At 39.3% G+C, this 27,047-nt stretch overlaps 1 protein-coding gene across 3 annotated transcripts in view; it reads right to left on the bottom strand.

The window, feature by feature from the left end:
* mv (lysosomal-trafficking regulator mauve) overlaps positions 1 to 27,047 on the bottom strand; it is a 207,150-nt gene that overhangs the window by 130,259 nt on the left and 49,844 nt on the right. For all 3 annotated transcript variants that reach the window (XM_070099689.1, XM_070099691.1, XM_070099690.1), the window contains exons 13-15: positions 16,995 to 17,109; positions 16,524 to 16,627; positions 3,685 to 3,801 (exon numbers count right to left, since the gene is read on the bottom strand). In XM_070099689.1, the coding sequence (XP_069955790.1) occupies positions 3,685 to 3,801; positions 16,524 to 16,627; positions 16,995 to 17,109 (336 nt within the window). The remainder of the gene's footprint in view (positions 1 to 3,684; positions 3,802 to 16,523; positions 16,628 to 16,994; positions 17,110 to 27,047) is intronic.

Here is a 27,047-nt window from a genome sequence, read left to right as displayed (position 1 = left end):
TCTTTTCCTGCCATAACTTATCCTTCAACATTATTGCTACTCTTCTATAGCTCTAACTCTATTTGAAACCCCTGACCTAATCCCATTTATTTCTCCCTACTGAAACTCTCCCACACCCTTCAGCTTTGTTTCACTTAAAGCCAGGACATCCAGCTTCTTCTCATTCATAGCATCCACAATCATCTCTTTCTTATCATTTGCACAATGTGAGAGAAGAGTGGGTGTAAGTGGGGTAAGGGTTGTTCAGGCAACCAGGAACCATTAGTGAGTTACGTCGCGCAGCCCCCCCCCCCTCTAGCGGGCTGGGGCGAAACTCTAGTCCCTGGCGTCTGATATGTTTCAACTTCTACTCCTGGTAGTACTGACCTTACCTGGTGTGGGCTGAAGTTTGGAGAGTCACTTCACCTCCACTCTTCTCCTGATCAGGTAAGGTGGTCTACCAGGAGCATTACTGTTCGTTTGCTGGTTACCAGTAATGATTTTGGCATTTACCACTCCTTTTCATTCTTAAATGTTATATTATCATAACCATTGGCAACCAGTTTATTTTTTCTTATTACCAGCTCTGTTCCTGGCGTGGTCATCCAGGATAGACGCCAGATAAAGGAGCAAGACATTTGTTAATTGGACTTATTAACATTATTCAACTACTACTGGCCCTTATCTATTCTACTTGTGGTGCTCCAACCAAGTGGTAGAGGAAATTCCAAAACATCGGACTGTTACCATCCACCCAGGATAACCTACATCTTTAACATCAGAGATCTGTCCAGGGCCTTACCTACTCCTGCCCAACTACAGCACCAGAGCCAGAGGCCATTTTTATTATATTTAAATTTTAAGTAAAATCCTCAAAAGTCATTATTCTTATTTTTCCTAGAGTGGTTTCTTTATTTATATATTTTTCCATTAGTTTTTTGTTCAGATGGAAGGCGTTCCACTGACACGCAACATCCACGCACATTCAAACATCCCACTTCGATGATTTTCTTCTTTTTCTTTTTAGTAGGCTATACAGTAAAAGGAGTTACTATCCCATTGCTCCCAGAATTTTACTTGACTTTTACAACACACATGGCTTACAGAGGAAAGATTCTTATTCCACTTCCCCATGGATAAAGTAAAAGGAAAAGCAATAAGAACAAGAACTATTAAGATAAAATCAAATGTGTATGTATATATAAAATCAGATGTGTATGTATATATATAAATGTGTACATGTATGTGCCATATGACCTAAGTGTAAGTAGAAGTAACAAGAAGTACCTGAAATCTTGCATGTTTATGAGACAGAAAAAAGACACCAGCAAACCTACCATCATGTAAAACAATTACAGGCTTTTGTTTTACACTCACTTGGCACAACGGTAATACCTCCCAAGGTGGTTGCTGTCTACCAACCTACTACCTATGTTGGCTGTCTCCCACCAAGGCAGGGTGACCCAAAAAAAGAGAAAAAACTTTCATCATCATTCAACACTCTCACCATCACTCGTACATAAATCACTGTCTTTGCAGAGGCGCCCAGAGATGACAGTTCAATGGATAACGTTTTTTGTCTCCACAGATACCTCAACGCACCACTCACCTTTTTTCCTTTATCAGTTTTATGGTTTACCTCATCCTTCATAAACCTGTCTGTTGACAGATCAACTCCCAAATATCTGAAAACATTCACTTCTTCCATACTCCCTCCCTCCATTGTGATATATATACAGTACAATGGACCCCCGCCTTACAATGGCATCGTGTTACGTTAAATCGGCCATACAATACATTTTAACGCAAAAATTTTGCCTTGCCTCATGAGATTCATCCAGGACGCGTCCCATGTGTGGCCTGAGCGTGCTTCAGTTGCCCTGTGGGTGCCAGTGTTTACAAGCAAGCCAGTGCAGTCGCATCCACACATACATTCGGTACATTTCATATTATCACAGTGTTTTTAGTGATCGTAGCTGCAAAATAAGTCACCATGGGCCCCAAGAAAGCTTCTAGTGCCAACCCTGTGGTAAAAAGGGTGAAAATTACTATGGAAATGAAGAAAGAGATACGTAATTGATAAGTATGAAAGTGGAGTGCGTGTCTCGGAGCGAGCCAGGTTGTGTACCAAACCCCAATCAACCATCGCTACTATTGTGGCCAACAAAACGGCAATCAAGGAAGCTGTTCTTGCAAAAGTTGCAAGTTTGTTTTCGAAACAGAGATCACAACTGCTCGAAGATGTTGAGAGACTGTTATTGGTGTGGATAAACAAAAAAACAGATAGCAGGAGATACCATCTCTCAAGTGATCATATGTAAAAAGGGTGAGAAATACGTACTATCGTACCATGGTCAGCTGCTGCTGCACCACGTTCAGCTGTTGCTGCACCACGGTCAGCTGTTGCTGCACCACCATCAGCTGTTGCTGTACCACAGTCAGCTGTTGCTGCACCACAGTCAGCTGTTGCTGCTGCTGCACCACCATCAGCTGGTGCTCCACCACCGTCAGCTGTACTACTCGAAGATGTGGAGAGTGTGTTGTTGGTGTGGCTTAACGGGAAACAATTACCAAGAAACAATTAACCCCATATGGTTAGCCACCCAGGATAACTCAAGAAAGCCAGTGCATCATCGAGGACTGTCTAACTTATTTCCATTGAGCTCCTTAACCTTGTCCGCCAGGATGCGACCCACAAAAGTCGACTAACACCCAGGTGAACAGAAAAAAATGCCTGGAACTAGTGCTCATATTGGTGAATTTAAGGCCAGCAAAGGTTGGTTTGAGAGATTTAAGAATTGTAGTGGCATACATAATGTGATAAGGCATGGTGAAGCTGAAAAATTCCAACCACAATAAGTGTTCAGTTGTGATGAAACAGGCCTGTTCTGGAAGAAAATGACAAACAGGACCTACATTACTCAGGAGAAAAAGGCACTCCCAGGACACAAGCCTATGAAAGACAGGCTAACTCTCATGTTATGTTGTAGTGCTAGTGAGGATTGCAAAGTGAATCCTTTACTCATGTATCATTCTGAAAATCCCAGAGTGTTCAAGAAAAACAGTCTCTCATCAGTCATCAATACTCTTCAATAAAGCTAAGTGTCATTTTAACATTTATTTATGTAGTTATTGTGCACGTCTCATTGCTTTCTTTGTAGGGAAATGTATATTTCGTGAAAAAAAAATAAATTTTAATACTTTTGGCTGTCTGGAACGGATTAATTGGATTTCCATTATTTCTCATGGGGAAAATTAATTCGGCTAATGATAATTTCGGCTAATGATGAGCTCTCAGGAACGGATTAATATCGTTAGGCGAGGGTCCACTGTACATGTATATTCATGTACACATAAGAAGAGGTATGAAAAGGCTCTTGGAAGAAGGAGAGCAAGAACCTAGTAGCAACCAGTGAAGAGGCAGGGCCAGAAGCTGTGACCTGACCCCTGCAACCACACACAGGTGAGTACACATATACAAATGGGTAATTACACACAGGGGCAGAGAGAAGACCCCTTTAACTAGAAATAGTAAAAACAGTGCTATCACATACACATCCTATACACGGTTCTTTCATCATTTGCCTATAAGTGAGACTAAACTGTTTAACACTTAATATTTCAAGCAGTACATAAAAGTACTGATTATGAATAAACTTTTATAAGTTGTATAAAAAATTAATTAGACAAATAAATTGAGCCTACCTTTGATGGGATCCAGCCAGAGAGAAAACATTAAATGCTGTGTTCCAACAGACATAATGTGGAGCTTGTTGAGGCTACTAAGTTCACTACTCACTGATGCATTCGATGTGGCACCACCTGAAATGCATTGTAACTTTAAATTTTTAAACCATGTCCCACATACCATGTTCTAAATATAGTTTTTTGTGAAATATAATGTGGCGATAAGTTTCCACCTTTTTTTTTTTAACAAGCTGGTCGTTTCCCTCCGAGGCAGGGTGACACAAAAAGAGAGAAAAAACTTTCATCATTCAACACTTTCACCATCACTCATACATAATCACTGTCTTTGCAGAGGCACTCACATACAACAGTTTAGAGGTCCCTCCAAACTGCCAATATCCCAAACCCCTCCTTTAACCCTTTCACCGTCGAGACCCCTGCTTGCAAACCTGCTTTCAGTGTCAAAGAATTGAAAAAAAAAAATCCTTATGAAATGATAATCTTTTCCTGATGGTAGTGACACCAAAAGTACAAAGTTTGATGGAAAACTTACGGACTTATGCTCTTGCGAAGTTAGCCGTCTCAGTGATATATACATATCAGCGATTTTGCCCACTTTGAACCCCTTTTCGGCCAATTCCATTGTTCCAGTTGACCAAACTCATAGCTTTTTGCTAGAACTCCATTTCTTCTATAGATTGAGTACAAGAAACTGCCCATTTACTGATTTCAGCTACCCAATAATGTGGTCAGAAATTGGCAATTTGGCCAATTTCACGCAAATTTCAAAAGATGCCAATTTCCAAACAGGGTCCAGAATAAACAATGCATACATTCTTGGCACTAAAATAACATTTTCTCTGTTCATTAGTCACATCTCCAGGCCCCTTTTATATTACTCTTGCTTTTCATTTTGAATTTTTATTCACACAAAAAATGGAAGATTTACTGTCAAGCAGACTATTGCATTATTGTAATAATTGTACAAATAATGTCAATCTATTCATGACTGCATATCAGACTGATCAGTTGGACACGTATTTGATGGTGACATCATTTGTTTACTCTTGAACATCGGCAAAAATCGAACATTTCCACTACTTTGAGCTAAATTTCAAGGTACTTTTCATTGTGCAACCAATCAAAATCATCTCTATTTCTGTAATAAGTCTTTCATTCAATCAAATGAGACCAAGAAAACAAGAATACAACCATAAAAAAAATACAAAAATATGTACACCTCAAATTCGGTGTTTTAAACCAAAAACATGGTTGGAGTTTTTTTTTTTCTCATTATGCACTGTGTACTGCAGGATTTTTTTTTATATTGCACACACTGATCCCGGAGACCTATTCTCTCACATGTAGGTCTACCAGCTTTCTCCAGCTAGATCTGAAGGTGCTAGAATTTTGGCATATTAATACGACACCGACACTGGCTTGTAAGCCATACCTATACTACGTCACTGACAGTGAAAGGGTTAAAGTGCAGGTGTTGTGCTTCCCACTTCCAGGACTCTAAGTCCAGCTAACTGGTTTCCCTGAATCCCTTCACAAAATATTACCCTGCTCACACTCCAACAGTTTGTTAGGTTCCAAAAACCATTTGTCTCCATTCGCTCCATTCCACTTATTTCCATCAAATGATGGTGTCAGCATAGTTGCTGATCCCCTTATGTGTGTTGTATAGCATATCATAGTACCATCCATGTGCTTTATATAGAAGGTCCCTTTTAGGCTGAGTGACTGTGACGTCACGGGATGCGCATGTGTACATTCGTACCTCTGCCTCTCTCTCAGTCGGCAGATAGACATCCAGGCATTGACACGGCAGGCTGGGCTTCGTCTCCCATCACAGTCTGACAATATATATCGTTACCATCCAACTAGTGTGTCTACCTTCAACCCTCAAATCTCCTTTTAAGAACCCCCACGACAATTGGTGGCAGTGCCAGTGTGGGTGTCCCCAGTGAGGCTTACACCGTTCATCCCATAGGCCCACTCACTCACCACGCGGCCTCAACCCTGCTCAGCCCACTCACCCAACCACTACCATTGTTGTTGTACACTTACTACGGGTTACAGCACCATATTTTAAGGACCACATAGGGGGTCAAGAGCTAGAGTGTGTTTGGCACCACCGTTGAAAGCCTCCTGTGTGAGTTCATCGTCGATTTAAACGCAACTCTCCGATCACGTGTGCAGAGGACAGCAGCCAGCCGCATGACATAAACATCCACCTCCATCCTCCAACCTTCCACCATCTACCTAATTCTTCACCAAGTTGTTACAGTGATAATATTTTTCATAGAGACATTTGCGAGTGTTGAGACATTTCTTTTGTGTTCCAGTGATTTTTCTTAGTGACATTCAGTGACTCTTGATTAGACTCAGTGCTTATTATATACTGTTTGCAATAATTTTTTTTATCTTCTTAATTCAGTGTTAATTTTCGTGCTATTAGCTTATGTCTGTTGTGTTGTGCTTCTTTTTTTTATACACTTGAAGTAAGTACCTTAGTGTTTTTCCTTGTTGTGTGCAACATATAAGCAGTATAAAACTTGTGTTACACTTCACAAGCACCATGTGTTCATAGTGTTGCAGTGAAGTAATTCAGTAATTTATTCCCTTGTATTCTGCATCACAACTCAGTGTTGTCTGTTATATTTTTATCCCAGCATTTGTGTATTCTTGTTTTGTTTTCTGTGTGTTGAAAACTTTTTGTGCTCATATTCTTTCATTTAGCCAGTGTCTAATTTGTCTTATTTCCACAGACAATAGTGCCATTATTTTGTGCAAGCAAGAAACTATTTTTCAAAGTTTTCACACATCAAGTTTCATAGCAAGAAAATTCTAGTAATGTGTTTATGTTGATGTGTTGTGTTCTGCATCACTGTAAGTGTTCAAACTTTTTTTGTTCCGTGTTTTAGCACCTATTATTTTTTCATATTTATTTATTTTATTATCATCACACTGGCCGATTCCCACCAAGGCAGGGTGGCCCGAAAAAGAAAAACTTTCACCATCATTCACTCCATCACTGTCTTGCCAGAAGGGTGCTTTACACTACAGTTTTTAAACTGCAACATTAACACCCCTCCTTCAGAGTGCAGGCACTGTACTTCCCATCTCCAGGACTCAAGTCCGGCCTGCCGGTTTCCCTGAACCCCTTCATAAATGTTACTTTGCTCACACTCCAACAGCATGTCAAGTATTAAAAACCATTCGTCTCCATTCACTCCTATCAAACACGCTCACGCATGCCTGCTGGAAGTCCAAGCCCCTTGCACACAAAACCTCCTTTACCCCCTCCCTCCAACCTTTCCTAGGCCGACCCCTACCCCGCCTTCCTTCCACTACAGACTGATACATTCTTGAAGTCATTCTGTTTCGCTCCATTCTCTCTACATGTCCGAACCACCTCAACAACCCTTCCTCAGCCCTCTGGACAACAGTTTTGGTAATCCCGCACCTCCTCCTAACTTCCAAACTACGAATTCTCTGCATTATATTCACACCACACATTGCCCTCAGACATGACATCTCCACTGCCTCCAGCCTTCTCCTCGCTGCAACATTCATCACCCATGCTTCACACCCATATAAGAGTGTTGGTAAAACTATACTCTCATACATTCCCTTCTTTGCCTCCAAGGACAAAGTTCTTTGTCTCCACAGACTCCTAAGTGCACCACTCACCCTTTTCCCCTCATCAATTCTATGATTCACCTCATCTTTCATAGACCCATCTGCTGACACGTCCACTCCCAAATATCTGAATACATTCACCTCCTCCATACTCTCTCCCTCCAATCTGATATCCAATCTTTCATCACCTAATATTTTTGTTATCCTCATAACCTTACTCTTTCCTGTATTCACTTTTAATTTTCTTCTTTTGCACACCCTACCAAATTCATCCACCAATCTCTGCAACTTCTCTTCAGAATCTCCCAAGAGCACAGTGTCATCAGCAAAGAGCAACTGTGACAACTCCCACTTTATGTGTGATTCTTTATCTTTTAACTCCACGCCTCTTGTCAAGACCCTCGCATTTACTTCTCTTAATACCCCATCTATAAATATATTAAACAACCACGGTGACATCACACATCCTTGTCTAAGGCCTACTTTTACTGGGAAATAATTTCCCTCTTTCCTATGTACTCTAACTTGAGCCTCACTATCCTCGTAAAAACTCTTCACTGCTTTCAGTAACCTACCTCCTACACCATACACCTGCAACATCTGCCACATTGCCCCTATCCACCCTGTCATATGCCTTTTCCAAATCCATAAATGCCACAAAGACCTCTTTAGCCTTATCTAAATACTGTTCACTTATATGTTTCACTGTAAACACCTGGTCCACACACCCCCTACCTTTCCTAAAGCCTCCTTGTTCATCTGCTATCCTATTCTCCGTCTTACTTTTAATTTTTTCAATAATAACTCTACCATACACTTTACCAGGTATACTCAACAGACTTATCCCCCTATAATTTTTGCACTCTCTTTTGTCCCCTTTGCCTTTATACAAAGGAACTATGCATGCTCTCTGCCAATCCCTAGGTACCTTACCCTCTTCCATACATTTATTAAATAATTGCACCAACCACTCCAAAACTATATCCCCACCTGCTTTTAACATTTCTATCTTTATCCCATCAATCCCGGCGCCTTACCCCCTTTCATTTTACCTACTGCCTCACGAACTTCCCCCACACTCACAACTGGCTCTTCCTCACTTCTACAAGATGTTATTCCTCCTTGCCCTCTACACGAAATCACAGCTTCCCTATCTTCATCAACATTTAACAATTCCTCAAAATATTCCCTCCATCTTCCCAATACCTCTAACTCTACATTTAATAACTCTCCTCTCCTATTTTTAACTGACAAATCCACTCTTGAACAAATTCACTCTTAGTGCAATTTTTAAGTTCTTCTTTTAAAGTAAATTGTTCTTTTGCTTGTTAAGTGTTGCTTAAGTTGCAGTTAAGAGTTAAAGTGTTCACTCAGTTCATTCCTTGATAATAATATTTTCTTTTCTTGTAAACAGTGATTTCTTGTGTGTGTAATTTTTTTTATTGTTGCACATTGACTCATTTTGCAATAATTCTTGTGCAAACATTGTGTTGTCAGTAAAATTTTTCTTGCAGAAATTTTAAGTATTGTTGTGCAATAATCTTGATTAGCAATTGTTATTTGCAATATTGCTACAGTTTATTTCAGTGCAGTTTCTTAAGCTCTGTTCTGTGCATAATATTTTATTCTTTCTGTGCCATTTTATTTTATTTCAGTGAATTGTGTCCCAGTTTGTTTTATTTTGCACAAGCTTTATTGAGTCCATTTTATCATTTATTGTTGTATTTCCCTATTGCATTGAGAGTAAAGACAACTCACTGTGCCATTCATTCAATTTCAAGTAAAATTTGAGCAAATTAGATTTGAGTAAAATTACAAGTTCTCTTGATTTTCAAAGTGTTGTTTGTTCAGTTAAGTATTTTCTTTGTGACTGTGAGTTTCCTTGCTTACTGTGTGACCTGTCAATTTTTTAATTACTTATGCAGAATAGTTAAGCATTTTCTTCCCATTTAAGCTTATTGTGTCATTCTCTCTATTTTTCTTGCCTTATGCCCTTGAGTAAGTTCCCTGAGAACATGTCCCAGTCACTTTTGAATGTTCACTTAGTGTATCATGCCAGTCAAAGTCAATATGAATCAGTCCACAGTACCAATATTCCCATCACAGTTTGACAATATATATCGTTACCATCCAACTAGTGTGTCTACCTTCAACCCTCAAATCTCCTTTTAACCCCTTCAGGGTCCAAGGCCCAAATCTGAAGTGGTGCCCCAGTGTCCAAGAATTTAAAAAAAAAAAAATTGTTATTTTTTCTTATGAAATGGTAGAGAATCTTTTTCTGAAGGTAATAAAACAAAAAGTATGAAATTTGATGGAAAATTGACAAAATTATGCTCTTGCGAATTTTGATGTGTCAGCAATATTTATGAATCGACGATTTTGCCGACTTTGACTCCCATTTTAGGCCAATTACATTATTCCAGTCAACCAAATTCTTAGCTATTTCACTAGTATTACTTCTATTCTATCGATTGAGCACAAGTCAACTGTTTCAACTACAAATTAAAGTGATCAGAAATTGTTAATTTGACCAATTTAACACAAAGTTCAAAATATTCCAATTTCAAAATAGGGTCCAGAATAAACAATGTAGGTATTCCTGGAACTAAACTAACATTTCCTCTGTTCATTTTGAGGCTTTACAAATAAATTCCATTTTGATTTTTTATTCACATAATGAATTTTTATTCACACCAAAAAATAGAAGATTTACTGTTATGCAATACTGTAATAATTGTATAAATATAATCACCATATTTGTGAATGCATATTAGACCCACCAGCTGATGTGTATTAGACGTGTGAGGTTGTTTGTTTACTCTTGAATATCGGCAAAAATTTAACATTTCTACTACTTTGAGCTCAGTTTCAAGCCATTTAGAGTGCTAAAACCAATCAAAATCATCTCTATTTCTGTAATATGTCTTCCATTCTATCAAATGAGACCAAGAAATTGCAAATACAACTATAAAAAACATACAAAAAACACTGCAAAGTCACTGTTTTAATCGAAAAATCATGATTTCAGTTTTTTTTCCCTCATTATACACAGTGTGCTGCAGGATCTGTTTTATGTGGTGCACACATACCACATAGATGTATTCTCTTATATCTAGGCCCAAATGTACCACTCACAGTTTATCAGAGTGAGCTGAGCTCATGACGTAGATCTACGGTTTGGACCCTGAACATAAAGCCGTAGATCTACGGGACGGACCCTGAAATGGTTAAGAACCCCCACGACAATGGACGGTGTGTGCTAAATAACCAAAATTTGCAGTGGCTCTTTTTGTTTACAAATGGAAACTTTTTTAAACACATTGATTGTCTCCCACCAAGGTAGGTTGTCCTGAAAAAACAAAAACACTTTCACCATCACAAACTCCATGGAATTTAACATCAAGTAAGTGCTATTCCAGCAGGTAGGCACATTTTGACTGACCTTGTGCTGTGCTGGTACATTTTGTTCTTAACCCTTTCAGGGTCGAGAGGCCCTCTCCTAAACTTGTTCTCAGGGTCGAAAATTTTTTGAGAAAAAAAAAAAACATGTTTTCTTATGAAATGATAGAGAATCTTTTCCCGATCGTAATGACACCAAAAGTATGAAATTTGATGGAAAACTTATGGAATTATGCTCTCGCGAAGTTAGCAGTCTCGCCGATGTTCACGCATCAGCAATTTTGCCCACTTTGAGCCCTATTTTCGGCCAATTCCTGTGTACTAGTCGACAAAAATCATATTTATTTTGCTAGAACTCCATTTTTTCTATCGAAGGAGTACAAGAAATCATCCATTTACCAATTTCAACTATCCAATAAAGTGGATAGAAATTGGAAATTTTGCCAATTTCACACAAATTTCAGAAGATACCAATTTCCAAATAGGGTCCAGAATAAAAAAGACAGACATTCCTGGCACTACAATAACATGTTCTTTGTTCGTTAGTCACATCCCCGGGTCCCTCTTATATTTCTTTTGCTTTCCACTGTGAGTTTTTATTTTCACAAAAAATAGAAGATTTACTGTTATGCAGACTACTGCATTAGTGTAGAAATGGTATAAATAATATCAACGCACTTGTGAAAGAATATCAGACTCACCAGTTGACGTGTATTGGACGCTTGGCATGATTTGTTTACTTTTGAACTTTGGTAAAAATCAAACATTTCTGCTACTTTGAGCTCAATTTCAAGGTACTTTTCATTGTGAAACCAGTCAAAATCATCTCAATTTCTGTAATATGTCTTCCATTATATAAAATGAGACCAGGAAAACTAGAATACAACCATAAATACCATACGAAAATACCATGCAAATTCGCTGTTTTAATCCATAAACACAGTTTTTTTTTCTCATTACGCACTGTGTGCTGCAGGTCTTTTTTTATACTGTGCACACTGACCACATAGACCCATCCTTTCATATGTAGGCCTACCAGCTTTCTCTCGCTAGATTTGAAGGAGCTAGAATTTAGGCGTTCTAGTATGTCAATAACCCTGGTGCATAAGTCGTACTAGTACGGTGAAAACCCTGAAAGAGTTAAAGGACCTCTGGTTTACTGCAGGCTAGAGGAGAGTGACTGAGGTGGCTCACTGTTTGCATACAGTGAGCAATGATGTCCTATTATTATGCTCCAGAAAATCTTTGATATACAAAAAACCCACGCATAGGAGAGAGAAGCTTACAATTATGTCCTAAGCTTCTTTCTCCTATGTGTGGGTCATTTGTGTATTGTTCCAGTCATGGTATTGTGCTTTTTTGTTCTTTAAAATCATGGATAACCAGTCGAAGTGTATGTGCTGTGAGTGTGAGTGACCTACAATCATGAAATTGAGTGCTAATTTTAATGTTTTTAAGCACATGTGTCTTATTACTATTTTGAAAATATCAACTTGTATCAGCCCCTATTTCAGAAATACCAATACCTCAAAAACAACTGGCACTCACTGATACCGATCCTTTGGCACATCCCTAATTTCTAACATTATCAAATTAACAATATTATTATCAACTTGCTACTGTTGTGACCAATTCACTCCTATATTACAGGATCACAACAGAAATGTTAAAAGCAGGGGATGATATAGTGTTGGAATGGTTGGTATTTTTGTTTAATAAATGTATGAAAGAGGGGAAGGTACCTAGGGATTGGCAGAGAGCATGTATAGTCCCTTTATATAAAGGGAAAGGGGACAAAAGAGATTGTAAAAATTATAGAGGAATAAGTTTACTGAGTATACCAGGAAAAGTGTACGGTAGGGTTATAATTGAAAGAATTGGAGGTAAGACAGAATGTAGGATTGCAGATGAGCAAGGAGGTTTCAGAGTGGGTAGGGGATGTGTAGATCAAGTGTTTACATTGAAGCATATATGTGAACAGTATTTAGATAAAGCTAGGGAAGTTTTCATTGCATTTATGGATTTAGAAAAGGGGCGTTCCTGTCTTACGAATTTACTAACTTTTTTCACTAAGGTGTTAGAGGAGGTAGATCATGGTAATGAATATGATATTGTGTATATGGACTTCAGTAAGGCTTCCGATAGAGTTCCACACCAGAGGCTACTGAGGAAACTTAGGGCACACGGAATAGGAGGAGAAATTTTTTCCTGGGTAGAGGCATGGCTGACAAATAGACAAAGTTCTAAATGTTGGACAGTTAAATAACCATGCCACATATAAACTAAATAATGTAGATCTTAATACTACCGATTGCAAAAAGGATTTAGGAGTTCTGGTTAGCAGTAACCTAAAACCAAGACAACAGTGCATTAGTGTTTGCAATAAAGCTAACAGAATTATTGGCTTCATATCTAGAAGTATAAATAATAGAAGTCCTAAGGTTGTTCTTCAACTCTATATATCCTTGGTTAGGCCTCATTTAGACTATGCTGCTCAGTTCTGGTCACAGAATGGATATAAATGCTCTGGAAAACGTACAAAGGAGGATGACAAAGATGATCCCATGTATCAGAAATCTTCCCTATGAGGATAGACTGAAGGCCCTGAATCTGCACTCTCTCGAAAGGCGTAGAATTAGGGGGGATATGATCGAGGAGGGGTGTTAATGTTGCAGTTTAAAAACTGTAGTGTAAAGCACATTTCTGGCAAGACAGTGATGGAGTGAATGATGGTGAAAGTTTTTCTTTTTCGGGCCACCCTGCCTTGGTGGGAATCGGCCAGTGTGATAATAAAAAAAAAAAATGATCGAGGTGTATAAATGGAAAACAGGAATAAATAATGGGGATGTAAATAGTGTGCTGAAAATTTCCAGCCAAGACAGGACTCGCAGCAATGGTTTCAAGTTGGAAAAATTCAGATTCAGGAAGGATATAGGAAAGCACTGGTTTGGTAATAGAGTTGTGGATGAGTGGAACAAGCTCCCGAGTACAGTTATTGAGGCTAAAATGTTGTGTAGTTTTAAAAATAGGTTAGATAAATACATGAGTGGGTGTGGGTGGGAGTGAGTTGGACCTGACTAGCTTGTGCTGCTGGGTCTGGTACAGTGCTCCATCCTTGAGTGGGGATGACCAGACTGGGTGGGTCATTGGGATAATCCGGGGGGTGGGTCATTAGTCTAATCCGGGGGGGGGGGGGGGGACATGGAACTGCTCTGCATGGGTCAGTAGGCCTGTTGCAGTGTTCCTTCTTTCTTATGTTCTTATATGATAGAGTGGATAGGGGAGCAATGTGGCAGATGTTGCAAGTATATGGAATAGGTGGTAAGTTACTGAATGCTGTAAAGAGTTTTTATGAGGATAGTGAGGCTCAGGTTAGGGTGTGTAGAAGAGAGGGAGACTACTTCCTGGTAAAAGTAGGTCTTGGACAGGGATGTGTAATGTCGCCATGGTTGTTTAATATATTTATAGATGGGATTGTAAAAGAATTAAATGCTAGGGTGTTCGGGAGGGGGGTGGTATTAAATTATGGGGAATCAAATACAAAATGGGAATTGACACAGTTGCTTTTTGCTGATGATAATGTGCTTATGGGAGATTCTAAAGAAAAATTGCAAAGGTTAGTGGACGAGTTTGGGAGTGTGTGTAAAGGTAGAAAGTTGAAAGTGAACACAGAAAAGAGTAAGGTGATGAGGGTATCAAATGATTTAGATAAAAAAAAATTGGATATCAAATTGGGGAGGAGGAGGAGTATGGAAGAAGTGAATGTTTTCAGATACTTGGGAGTTGACGTGTTTATACACTTTCACCTCCCTCTTACTTGTTGTTGCCACCTTCCTCTTTTCCCATCTACCTCTTACTCTAACTGTAGCTACAACTAAATAATGATCCGATATATATGTTGCCCCTCTATAAACATGTACATCCTGGAGCCTACCCATCAACCTTTTATCCACCAATACATAATCTAACAAACTACTTTCATTACGTGCTACATCATACCTTGTATATTTATTTATCCTCTTTTTCATAAAATATGTATTACTTATTACCAAATTTCTTTGTACACATAGCTCAATTAAAGGCTCCCCATTTACATTTACCCCTGGCACCCCAAATTTACCTACTACTCCCTCCATAATATTTTTACCCACTTTAGCATTGAAATCCCCAACCACCATTACTCTCACACTTGATTCAAAACTCCCCACGCATTCACTCAACATTTCCCAAAATCTCTCTCTCTCCTCTACACTTCTCTCTTCTCCAGGTGCATACACGCTTACTATAACCCACTTTTCACATCCAATCTTTATTTTACTCCACATAATCCTTGAATTAATACATTTGTAGTCCCTCTTTTCCTGCCACAGCTTATCCTTCAACATTATTGCTACTCCTTCTTTAGCTCTAACTCTATTTGAAACCCCTGACCTAATCCCATTTATTCCTCTCCATTGAAACTCTCCCACCCCCTTCAGCTTTGTTTCACTTAAAGCCAGGACATCCAGTTTCTTCTCATTCATAACATCCACAATCATCTCTTTCTTATCATTTGCACAACATCCACACACATTCAGACTTCCCACTTTGACAATTTTCTTCTTCTTATTCTTTTTAGTAATCTTTACAGGAAAAGGGGTTACTAGCCCATTGAGGTACATGTGGAGACAAAAAACGTTATCTATGGAGGCAAAGAAGGGAATGTATGAAAGTATAGTAGTACCAACACTCTTATATGGGTGTGAAGCTTGGGTTGTGAATGCAGCAGCGAGGAGGCGGTTGGAGGCAGTGGAGATATCCTGTCTAAGGGCAATGTGTGGTGTAAATATTATGCAGAAAATTCGGAGTGTGGAAATTAGGAGAAGGTGTGGAGTTAATAAAAGTATTAGTCAGAGGGCTGAAGAGGGGTTGTTGAGGTGGTTTGGCCATTTAGAGAGAATGGATCAAAGTAGAATGACATGGAGAGCATTTAAATCTGTAGGGGAAGGAAGGCGGGGTAGGGGTCATCCTCGAAAAGGTTGTAAGGAAGGGGTAAGGGAGGTTTTGTGGGCGAGGGGCTTGGACTTCCAACAGGCGTGCATGAGCGTGTTCGATAGGAGTGAATGGAGACGAATGGTATTTGGGAACTGACGATCTGTTGGAGTGTGAGCAGGGTAATATTTACTGAAGGTATTCAGGGAAACCAGTTATTTTTATATAGCCGGACTTGAGTACTGGAAATGGAAAGTACAATGCCTGCACTCTAAAGGAGGGGTTTCAGGATATTAGCAGTTTGGAGGGATATGTTGTGTCTCTTTATACGTATATGCTTCTAAACTGTTGTGTTCTGTGCACCTCTGCAAAAACAGTGATTATGTGTGAGTGAGGTGAAAGTGTTGAATGATGATGAAAGTATTTTCTTTTTGGGGATTTTCTTTCTTTTTGGGTCACCCTGCCTCGGTGGGAGACAGCCGACTTGTTAAAAAAAAAAAAAAATTACATAAATCTTAATCAAAAAGCTAGTAAAGCTACTCAAAATATTTTCCACATTCTGCAATCTATATCCAATCATTAAACCCACTAGGAGTCAAACAGTGCCTGGGAAATGGGAGGTATTTAGGGCTAATCCAAGAAAGGGAAGGGGTAAATGAAGCTTCTTTGAGCAAAAGCTCTTCACTCGCATCAAGGTAGGTAAAAGGACACACATGCAACTAATACCATAATAAAATGTTGCATGTGTCCTTTTACCTAACATATTGTTGGTATTCTACCAACATTATTACAGCATCAAGGTATTCTCCTCTAGAGTACACAAACTAAGCATGACTTACGTGACAAATTACAACGGGCTCCAGCATCAAAATATCCTTCAGATCTGCAGCTTGTAACCAAACTTGACTGGGATGAGGAATGCTGTTTATTTTCCAGTCCCGATCTGTATGGAAAATATGTGAAACTGAACCTACATTTGCTCTTCACACAGCACTCTATTTACTCTTACATAGAAGTATTTATTCTAATCACAGAAGCATTTATTCTAATCAAAGGGAGTTACTATGCAAGCTCTGGTGTTTAATGCCACATTATAAAAGAAATCACCACAGGAAAGCTCTAAGACTAATAGTGAAAGTTAAAAATAATTGCAGGGTACAACACCATAAAAAAAATAAAGAATGCACCTGTTTTGATAGAAAAATTAAACTGTTCCAAGAGTGTTGTTTGAAAGAAATCAGAATGAACTAGTAATTATTTGCTGTGGATCTAAACTAACCAAAACAGGGGTATTATGTAATCTTGATTACCTGTCACGAACACAAATCCAAGATGTGCTTGCAAGCCCCGAGTTGTATGGTGACCAATCAAGTGTCCTTGGCACTGGGCACACCAAGCACGATACTGCCACACATGACATGATTCCTGGAAAAGACAGGATATTAATTTATACTATTTTTTTTTTCAACAAGTCAGCCGTCTCCCACCGAGGCAGGGTGACCCAAAGAAGAAAGAAAATCCCCAAAAAGAAAATACTTTCGTCATCATTCAACACTTTCACCACACTCACACATTATCACTGTTTTTGCAGAGGTGCTCAGAATACAAGAGTTTAGAAGCATACACATATAAAGATACACAACATATCCCTCCAAACTGCCAATATCCCAAACCCCTCCTTCAAAGTGCAGGCATTGTACTTCCCATTTCCAGGACTCAAGTCCGACTATATGACAATATATGGACAATACATAGAGGGGGAAGTTTTGGGGGCCAACATCCCTGCGGTCCAGTCCATAACAAAGCCTCTTAGTAGTATTACATTCATGGAAAGACACTAAACCCTTAGAGGACCATATAGTGTCTGGGAAATGAGAGATAATCAGGTATGATCCGAGGTAGAGAAGGGTAGTTCCAGTTCCTTGGATCATAAGTCCTTCACTGGCATCAAAACATGCATCTTGAAGAGTCACTGATAACAAGCAGCACTCTGTACTAAATGTCAGGAAGATAAACACAGATAAGGTATTCTGCATCACTGTATGATCATTTGAATGACAGATCCAAGCTCCATGAAGAGCTTTTCTATAGATAACTCCCACAACCTTTAAGTACTATATAAGCAGATTAGCATAAATACTTTCTTAAAAAAATCTAAATGAAGTCTTCCTCTAAAAAACAAAGCTTTAATATGAAAAAATAACTGGTTGTACTGGCCAGGTTGTAACATCCACACCAGTAATCCCTTTTATAGGTTGAAGGTTGGTGGACAGCAACCACCCAGGGTGGCACTACCATCCTGCCAAGTGAGTGTAAAACATAAGCCTGTAATTGTTTTACATGATGGTAGGATTGCTGGTGTCTTTTGTCTGTCTCAAATATGCAAGATTACAGGTATGTCTTGCTACTTCTACTTACACTTAGGTCACACTACACATACAAAAATGCCGGGAACAGAGGGCTAGTAACCCTTTTTCCGGTAATGATTACTAAAAGGAATAACAGGTTATTTTTATATAGCCGGACTTGAGTCCTGGAAATGGGAAGTACAATGCCTGCACTTTAAAGGAGAGGTTTGGGATATTGGCAGTTTGGAGGGATATGTTGTGTATCTTTATACATATATGCTTCTAAACTGTTGTATTCTGAGCACCTCTGCAAAAATAGTGATTATACGTGAGTGAGGTGAAAGTGTTGAATGATGATGAAAGTATTTTCTTTTTGAGGATTTTCTTTCTTTTTGGGTCACCCTGCTTTGGTGGGAGAGGGCCAACTTGTTAAAAAAAAAAAAAAAAAAAAAAAACTAGCAATGGGCTAGTAACCCCTTCTCCTGTAGAAAATACTAAAATAGAGAAGAAGAAAAAATTGATAAAACTGGGATGCTTGAATGTGCGTGGATGATAAGAAAGAGATGATTGTTAATGCTATGAATGAAAAGAAGTTGGATGTCCTGGCTCTAAGTGTAACAAAGCTGAAGGGGGTAGGTGAGTTTCAGTGGGGAGATATAAATGGGATTAAGTCAGGAGTATCTGAGAGAGTTAGAGCTAAAGAAGGGGTAGCAATAATGTTGAAGGATCAATTATGGAAGGGGAAGAGGGAATATAAATGTATAAATTCAAGGATTATGTGGATTAAAATAAGGGTCGGATGCGAAGTGGATCAAAATTATAAGTGTGTATGCACATGGAGAAGAGAGGAGTGTAAAGGAGAGATTTTGGGAGATGTTAAGGAGTGTGTAAGAACTTGTGAACCAAGTGAGAGAGTAACTATGGTAGGGGACCTAAATGATAAAGTAGAGAAACATTTAGAGAGGGTGTGGCAGGTAAGTTTGGGGTGCCAGGTGTAAATGATAATGGGGGCCCTTTGACTGAACTTTGTATAGAAAGGGGTTTGGTTATAGGACTTACATATTTTAAGAAAAGAGGATAAATAAGTATACAAGATATGATGTAGGGCATAATGACAGTACAGTAGAACCTTGGTTTTCATATGCCCTGGTTTTCGTAGGATTTGGTTTTCGACGACTTTTTTCATCGAAATTTTGTCCCGGTTTTTGCACATCTGCTCGGTTTACATAAAGTTGACAATGGTCCACCATACCAAATGCGCCCGCCTGCCTGTGCCCACACAAAACATCCCACGCATTCTGACTCAGTATGGCTTTGTTTCTTGTTGAGTGAGCATTACCCTGTGCGCTCTTCCAAAACATTTCGTAATAATCCGTTTTTTATGCTTGTTTATCGAGTGCAACTGCTAAATAAGCCACCATGGGGGCCAAAGAAAGTTCCAAGTGCCAGCCCTTTGATAAAGAAGGCTAGAAACACGATAGAATTCAAGAAAGAACTCGTAGGAAAGTACGAAAGCTGTTGCAAGCTGTCTGCAATATGTTCAATGATAATGCCTTGTCCCATTTTAGGCAAATCTTCAAGAGATGCCAGAAACAGACCTCTCTGGACAGATTTTTTATGAAACAGGGGACCAGTGACTCTCAAGCTGGTCCTAGTGCCAGTAAAAGACAACGAAGGGAAATAACCCAGGATAGGGCCTTGATACCTGAAGTCCTTATGGATGGGGATTCCCCTTCCAAACAATAACCTCTCCTCCCCCCTCTCCCCTCTTCACCATCTTCTATACGCCAACAAAAGTCTTCAATAAAAGTAAAAGTGATGCTAAATGTTCATTTATCCATTTCTTTAGTCATTAATTTTTATTTCTCATTGTTTTCTGTATGTAAAACTATAGTTATTCTCTATAAAATGTATTTTTTGTTAATACTTCTGGGTGTCTGGAACAGATTAATTGGATTTACATTATTTCTTATGGGAAACATTGCTTCAGTTTTCACGCAATTTGGTTTTCGTCAGACTTTCTGGAATGAATTAATCACAAAAACCGAGGTTCCATTGTAGTATGCTGGACTATGTATAGATAGATAAAAGACTGTTGAGTAGACTTCAGGATGTACATGTTTACAGAGGGGACACAGATATATCAGATCACTTATTAGTTGTAGCTACAGTGAGAGTAAAAGGTAATGAGATACAAGGAAAATAGAAGCAGCGAGTAAGAGAGAGGTGAAGGTTTATAAACTAAATGAGGAGGCAGTTAGGGTAAGATACAAACAACTATTGGAGGATAGATGGGCTAGTGAGAGTACAGGCAATGGGGTAGAAGATGTATGGGGTAGGTTTAACACCGTAGTGTTAGAGTGTTCAGCAGAAGTTTGTGGTTACAGGAAAGTGAGTGCAGAAAGGAAGAAGAGCAATTGGTGGAATGATGATGTAAAGAGAGTAGTAAGGGAGAAAAAGCTAGCATATGAGAGGTTTTCACAAAGTAGAAGTGATGCAAGGAGGGAAGAGTATATGGAGAGAAAAAGAGAGGTTACTTTGACTGTTGGTGTCGTATATATGTCTTATGAGCCAGCATTTTTGATGTATTAATACGCCAAAATTCAAGTGGCATCAAATCAAGCGGGAGAAAGCTGGTAGGCCCACATGTGAGAGGATGGGTCTGTGTGGTCAGTGTGCGCAGTATAAAAAAAAATCCTTCAGCACGCAGTGCATGAGAAAAAAAAACTGTGTCTGTGTTTTTGAATTAAAATGCTGACTTTGAGGTTTATTTTCGTATATTATTTATGGTTGTACAGTGGTACCTTGGGATAGGAACAGCCCAAAATGCAAGCAATCATGTGTGCTTATGTAAGTGTGTTTGTAAGTGTATTCTTGGGGGTCTGAAACGGATTAATACAATTTACATTATTCCTTATGGGAACAAATTTGTTCGGTATCAGCACTTGAACAGCCTTCTGGAACGAAATAAGTTCGTATCCCGAGGTACCACTGTATTCTCGTTTTCTTGGTCTTATTTGACAGAATGGAAGACTTATTACAGAAACTGAGATGATTCTGATGGTTGCATGATGAAAAGTACCTCGAAATTGAGCTCAAAGTAGAGGAAATGTTCGATTTTTGCTGATGTTCAAGAGTAAACAAATAATGTCACCCTCCAATAAGTGTTCAACTAGCCATTCTAATATGCAGTCACATATGGCCTGACATTATTTATACAATTATTACAATAATGCAGTAGTCTGCATAACAGTAAATCTTCAATTTTTTGTGTGAATAAAAATTCAAAATAGAAGGCAAGAGTAATATAAGAGGGGCCTGGAGACATGACTAATGAACAGAGAAAATGCTATTTTAGTGTTAGGAATGTCTGCAGTGTTCATTTTGGACCCTGTTTTGAAATTGACATTTTTTTAATTTGCGTGAAATTGGCCAAATTGCCAATTTCTGATCACTTTATTGGGTAGTTGAAATTGGTAAATGGGCAGTTTCTTGTATTCAATCAATAGAACAAATGGAGTTCAAAAGAAATAGCTATGAGTTTGGTCGACTGGAACAACGGAATTGGTCAAATATAGGGTTCAAAGTGGGCAAAATTGCCGGTGCGTATATATTGCCAAGATCGCTAACTTTGTGAGAGCATAATTTTGCAAGTTTTCCATCAAATTTTGTACTTTTGGTGTCATTACCATCGGGAAAAACTTCTCTATCATTTCATAAGAAAAAATTTTTTTTCGAATATCTTGCAAGACAGAGAGAGACTTCAGGATTTGTGGTCTCAACAGTCAAAGGGTTAAGAGAGCTTCGAAGCAATGTAAAAAGAGAGCAAATGAGAGAGTGGGTGAGATGTCATCAACAAATTTTGTTGAAATAACAAAAAGTTTTGGAATGAGATTAATAAGTCGAGGAAGCCTTGGAAACGAATGGATTTAACAGTTAAAAACAGGAGTGGAGAGTTATTAAATGGAGAATTAGAGGTATTGGGAAGATGGAGGGAATATTTTGAGGAATTGTTAAATGTTGATGAAGATAGGGAAGCTGTGATTTCGTGTATAGGGCAATGAGGAATAACATCTTGTAGGAGGGAGGTAGAGCCAGTTGTGAGTGTGGTGGAAGTTTGAGAGGCAGTGGGTAGACTAAATGGTGGTAAGGCAGCTGAGATTGATGGCATGAGGATAGAAAAGTTAAAAGAAGGTGGGGATACAGTTTTGAAGTGGTTGGTGCTTTTATTTAATAAATGTATAGAAGAGGGTAAGGTACCTAAGGATTGGGAGAGAGTGTGCATAATTCTATTGTAAAAAGGCAAAGGGGACAACAGAGGGTGCAAAAATGACAGGGAAATAAGTCTGTTAAGTCCTAGGTAGTAGGATGGTAGACAGCAACCACCCAGGGAGGCACTACCGTCCTGCCAAGTGAGTGTAAAATGAAAGCCTGTAATTGTTTTACATGATGGTAGGATTGCTGGTGTCCATTTTTCTGTCTCATAAAAATGCAAGGTTTCAGGTACGTCTTGCTACTTCTACTTACACTTAGGTCACACTACACATACATGTACAAGCATATATGTATATACACACCCCTCTGGGTTTTCTTCCATTTTTCTTACTAGTTCTTGTTCTTGTTTATTTCCTCTTACCTCCATGGGGAAGTGGAACAGAATTCTTCCTCCGTAAGCCATGCGTGTTGTAAGAGGCGACTAAAATGCCGGGAGCAAGGGGCTAGTAACCTCTTCTCCTGTATATATTACTAAATGTATAAGGAGAAACTTTCGTTTCTCCTTTTGGGCCACCCCGCCTCGGTGGGATACGGCCGGTGTGTTGAAAGAAAGAAGTCTGTTGAGTCCTAGGTAGTAGGATGGTAGACAGCAACCACCCAGGGAGGTACTACCATCCTGCCAAGTGAGTGTAAAATGAAAGCCTGTAATTGTTTTACATGATGGTAGGATTGCTGGTGTCTTTTTTCTGTCTCATAAACATGCAAGAATTTAGGTACGTCTTGCTACTTCTCCTTACATTTAGGTCACACTACACATGCATATATATATACACCCTCTTGGGTTTTCTTCTATTTTTCTCACTAATTCTTGTTCTTGTTTATTTCAACTTATCTCCATGGGGAAGTGGAACAGAATTCTTCCTCCATTAGTCATGCACGTCGTAAGAGGCGACTAAAATGTCAGGAGCAAGGGGCTAGTAACCCCTTCTCCTGTATATATTACTATAAATGTAAAAGGAGAAACTTTCGTTTTTCCTTTTGGGCCACCCCTCCTCGGTGAGATACGGATGGTGCGTTGAAAGAAAGAAGAAAGAAGTCTGTTGAGTATACCTGGTGAAGTGTATGGTAGAGTTATTATTAAAAGAATTAAGAGTAAGACAGAAAGTAGGATAGCAGATGAACAAGGAGGCTTTAGGAAAGGTAGGGGATGTGTAGATCAAGTGTTTACAGTGAAACAAATAGGCAAACAGTATTTAGATAAGGGTAAAGAGGTTTTTGTGGCATTTATGGATTTGAAAAAGGCATATGACAGGGTGGATGGGGGGCATGCAATGTGGCAGATGTTACAAATGCATGGAATAGGAGGCAGGTTACTGAAAGCAGTGAAGAGTTTTAACGAGGATAGTGAGGCTCAGGTTAGAATATGCAGGAGAGAGGGAGATTATATCCTAGTAAAAGTAGGTCTTAGACAAGAATGAGTGATGTCACCATGGTTGCTTAATATATTTATAGATGGGGTTGTAAGAGAAGTGAATGCGTGGGTGTTGGCAAGAGGTGTGGGGTTAAAAGATGAAGAATCTAGCACTAAGTGGGAGTTGTCACAGTTGCTCTTTGCTGATAAGACTATGCTTTTGGGAGATTCTGAAGAGAAGTTGCAGAGGTTGATGGATGAGCTTGGTAGGGTATGTATAAGAAAAAAATTAAAAGAGAATATTGGAAAGAGTAAGGTGATGAGGATAACAAAAAAATTAGGTGATGAAAAATTGGAGGGAGAGAGTAAGGAGGAGGTGAATGTATTCAGATATTTAACCCCTTCAGGGTCCAAATCTGAAGTGGTGCTCCAGTGTCCAAGAAATTTTGAAAAAAAAAAAAAAAAAAAAAATTATTTTTTCTTACAGAATTAAAGAGCATATTTTTGTGAAGGTAAAAAGACAAAAAAAAAATTCTGATCAGTACTTACCGAGATACAGTGCCAAGAAGTTTGTCAAAAATGATGTGGTGGCGGCAACATCGACGAATTCCACATACGCGCATTACATTATTTTGCGGTTTTTATAGTTTTTTCTTTTCTTTTCCAATTTTTTTCTATTCCTACTAACATTTGGGGCCTGAGAGACCAATACTGTATATAATGTATATATATAAACTCACTGTATTGAACACAATAACCGCACTAAAGTTATTATCATATTATTGTTTACCACTGTTGTTTATTACAATAAACATGCACAAATCTTGTATAATACTAATGTTCTATCATACATTTACATATTTACAATCACTGGACATGGTTTTAGAACTGCTGGAGCTTGTGGAACTCCTTGAAACAAGGCACCATGCACAGAGGCACCTTACATTCCTCACACATAAATCGAGTGTCTTTGCGTCTTTGTTGCCGTCGTTTTGTTTGTGCACAGACGATGCATCTCTTCTGAGCAAATTTCTTCTGAGTTGAAGGAAGTTGTATTATGAAATGATCACCTTCCCTCCTCAAACGCTTGGGTATATCCTGAGTAATTCGAGGACCTTGTTGTATAGCAGGTGTTCTTACCTGGTACTTCATTATGAGTTGTCTGACAACAGACAAACAAAATTCACCATATGGTGGTCTGTTGCCAGTCTTTATTTGGTACATATTATATGCATTGAGCATTGAAATGTCCATGAGATGGAAGAAAAGTTTCATGTACCACTTGTAACTCTTACGAGCACAGTCAACAAAACCAATCTGCATGTCACATTTGTCAACCAAGCGCATGTTTTGTGTATAATCAATCACTGTCACTGGTTTTTGAATACGTTCATTAGTCACTCGATCAACTTTGCCACTGTCTTGCATTTCATTACGGTGAATGGTTGTCAACAATGTGACATCTTGTTTGTCATGCCACCGTAATGCCATGATGTCATTGGCAGTAAACACCTGCACGTCATCACCACGAGCACCTGCGTTGAGCCTGGGCATATGTTTACGATTAGAACGCACTGTGCCACACACATCTGTCTTGTTCACTCGCATGAAATCACTGAGTAATGGGCTTGTGTACCAGTTATCGGTATATAATGTATGCCCCTTACCAAGATAAGGTGCCATCATGTTTCTCACTACGTCACCTGAGATACCCAATAACATCTTGGTATCTTTCAATGTTTTACTACCCGTGTATACAACAATATCCAACACCAGGCCACTGTCACAATCACAGAGTACAAACAGTTTTATACCAAAGCGTTTCCTCTTGCTCGGTATATACTGCTTGAATGACAGTCTACCTTTGAACAAACTCAAAGACTTGTCATTTACAAGATTCTTGAATGGATAAAAGTATATGCTGAACTTTTGTTTGAGATACATGAAAACATTTCTAATCTTGTATAACCTGTCACTTCTGTCAGGCCTGGTTTTGTCAGAGAAGTGCAACATACGTAAGAGTAAGATAAACCTGTTCACTGGTATGATTTCACTGAAGACCGGAGTAGAAATTAGCCGATCTGTGGACCAGTATGCTTTTATATTATGCTTATAGACATGAGGCATAAGCATTATTGTTGCAAAAAGCAAATACATTTCTGCAACAGTCGTCTCTTTCCACCTGTGTATTCTTGACTGTGGTGATATGATCGTATTTGCCATGGTGTACTCAAAATACTTATTACTTTCCCTGACAATAGTCTCCATCAATGGCTGGTCAAAAAATAATTCAAAGAATTCAAGTTCATTGGCCGTGGTTCCAACGGGACAAGTAGGTAGAATTCCACTTTGAGAGTCATCAAAGTGGTGAGGCTTGGGAACAAAATTGGGATTTTGCTGCCAATCCCACATACGGTTTGCTGGTGGATACTGGACATCATAGGCTGGTTGTGCGGGTGGTTGTGGTTGTGGTGGGCTGGTGGCTGATGCTCTGCTTTGTCCTTGAACTGACTAGTCAGCAGCGTGGGTCCCACCCTGGGCTGGTGAGTCACGCATGGCGGTGCCACTACCATCACCACTAACACCATCCACTGATGCCTGTGGTCTATCCATGCCAAGTGTAGCCACATCATCCTCACTATCACTACCTAAAACTGGTGTAGGGCCACGGGATGTACTCCGGGATGTACTCTGGGATGTACTCCGTCCCCTGGGCACAGCATAGGGTACACTACCCGAGCGCATGCAGTGGCGAACATACCGACGCTTCACTGGTGAATATGATTCCTCACTATCACTACTCGAATGATCGTCGAGCGCAATAAAATCACAATCCACGTCACTATCATCATCATTACTGAAGTCAGAGGCCTGGCCATGCGAAAATATTAGTTTTCTCTTGCGTTGAGGAACAACCGACCGTGAGTCACGAGTGCCCACACCAGAGGTAGAAGGTTGAGGATCGTCAGGGTTTTCTGCACTATTATCGATATCCTGGTCATTCTTTTCGGTCACTAACTTATCAAAGCCGTAGAATTCGTCTTCATTTCCACTTCCATCAGTGTCAGAACTATCAGATAGGAAGAGGAGAGTCCCAATTTTTCCGGGGAGTGAGAGCTGACTTGCGACGAGGCATGGTGAACAAGGGTAACTGAGCCGGCATTCCCACAATGCTATGCGGGCGCCTATATTTTTTGTTTATGGCGCACACCCAGCACGCAGACCCGTTCTCTCACATGTAGGCCTATGAGCGCTTTCACCCTAAATTTGACGGCACTAGAATTTTGGCGTAGATCTATGGTTTGGACACTCAACGTAAAGCCGTAGATCTACGGGACGGACCCTGAAAGGGTTAGGAGTGGATGTGTCAGAAGATGGGTCTATGAAGG

This window comes from Cherax quadricarinatus, chromosome 68 (genome assembly GCF_038502225.1).
Source record: "Cherax quadricarinatus isolate ZL_2023a chromosome 68, ASM3850222v1, whole genome shotgun sequence".
NCBI lineage: Eukaryota > Metazoa > Arthropoda > Malacostraca > Decapoda > Parastacidae > Cherax > Cherax quadricarinatus.
This window is presented reverse-complemented; position numbering and strand designations above follow the sequence as displayed.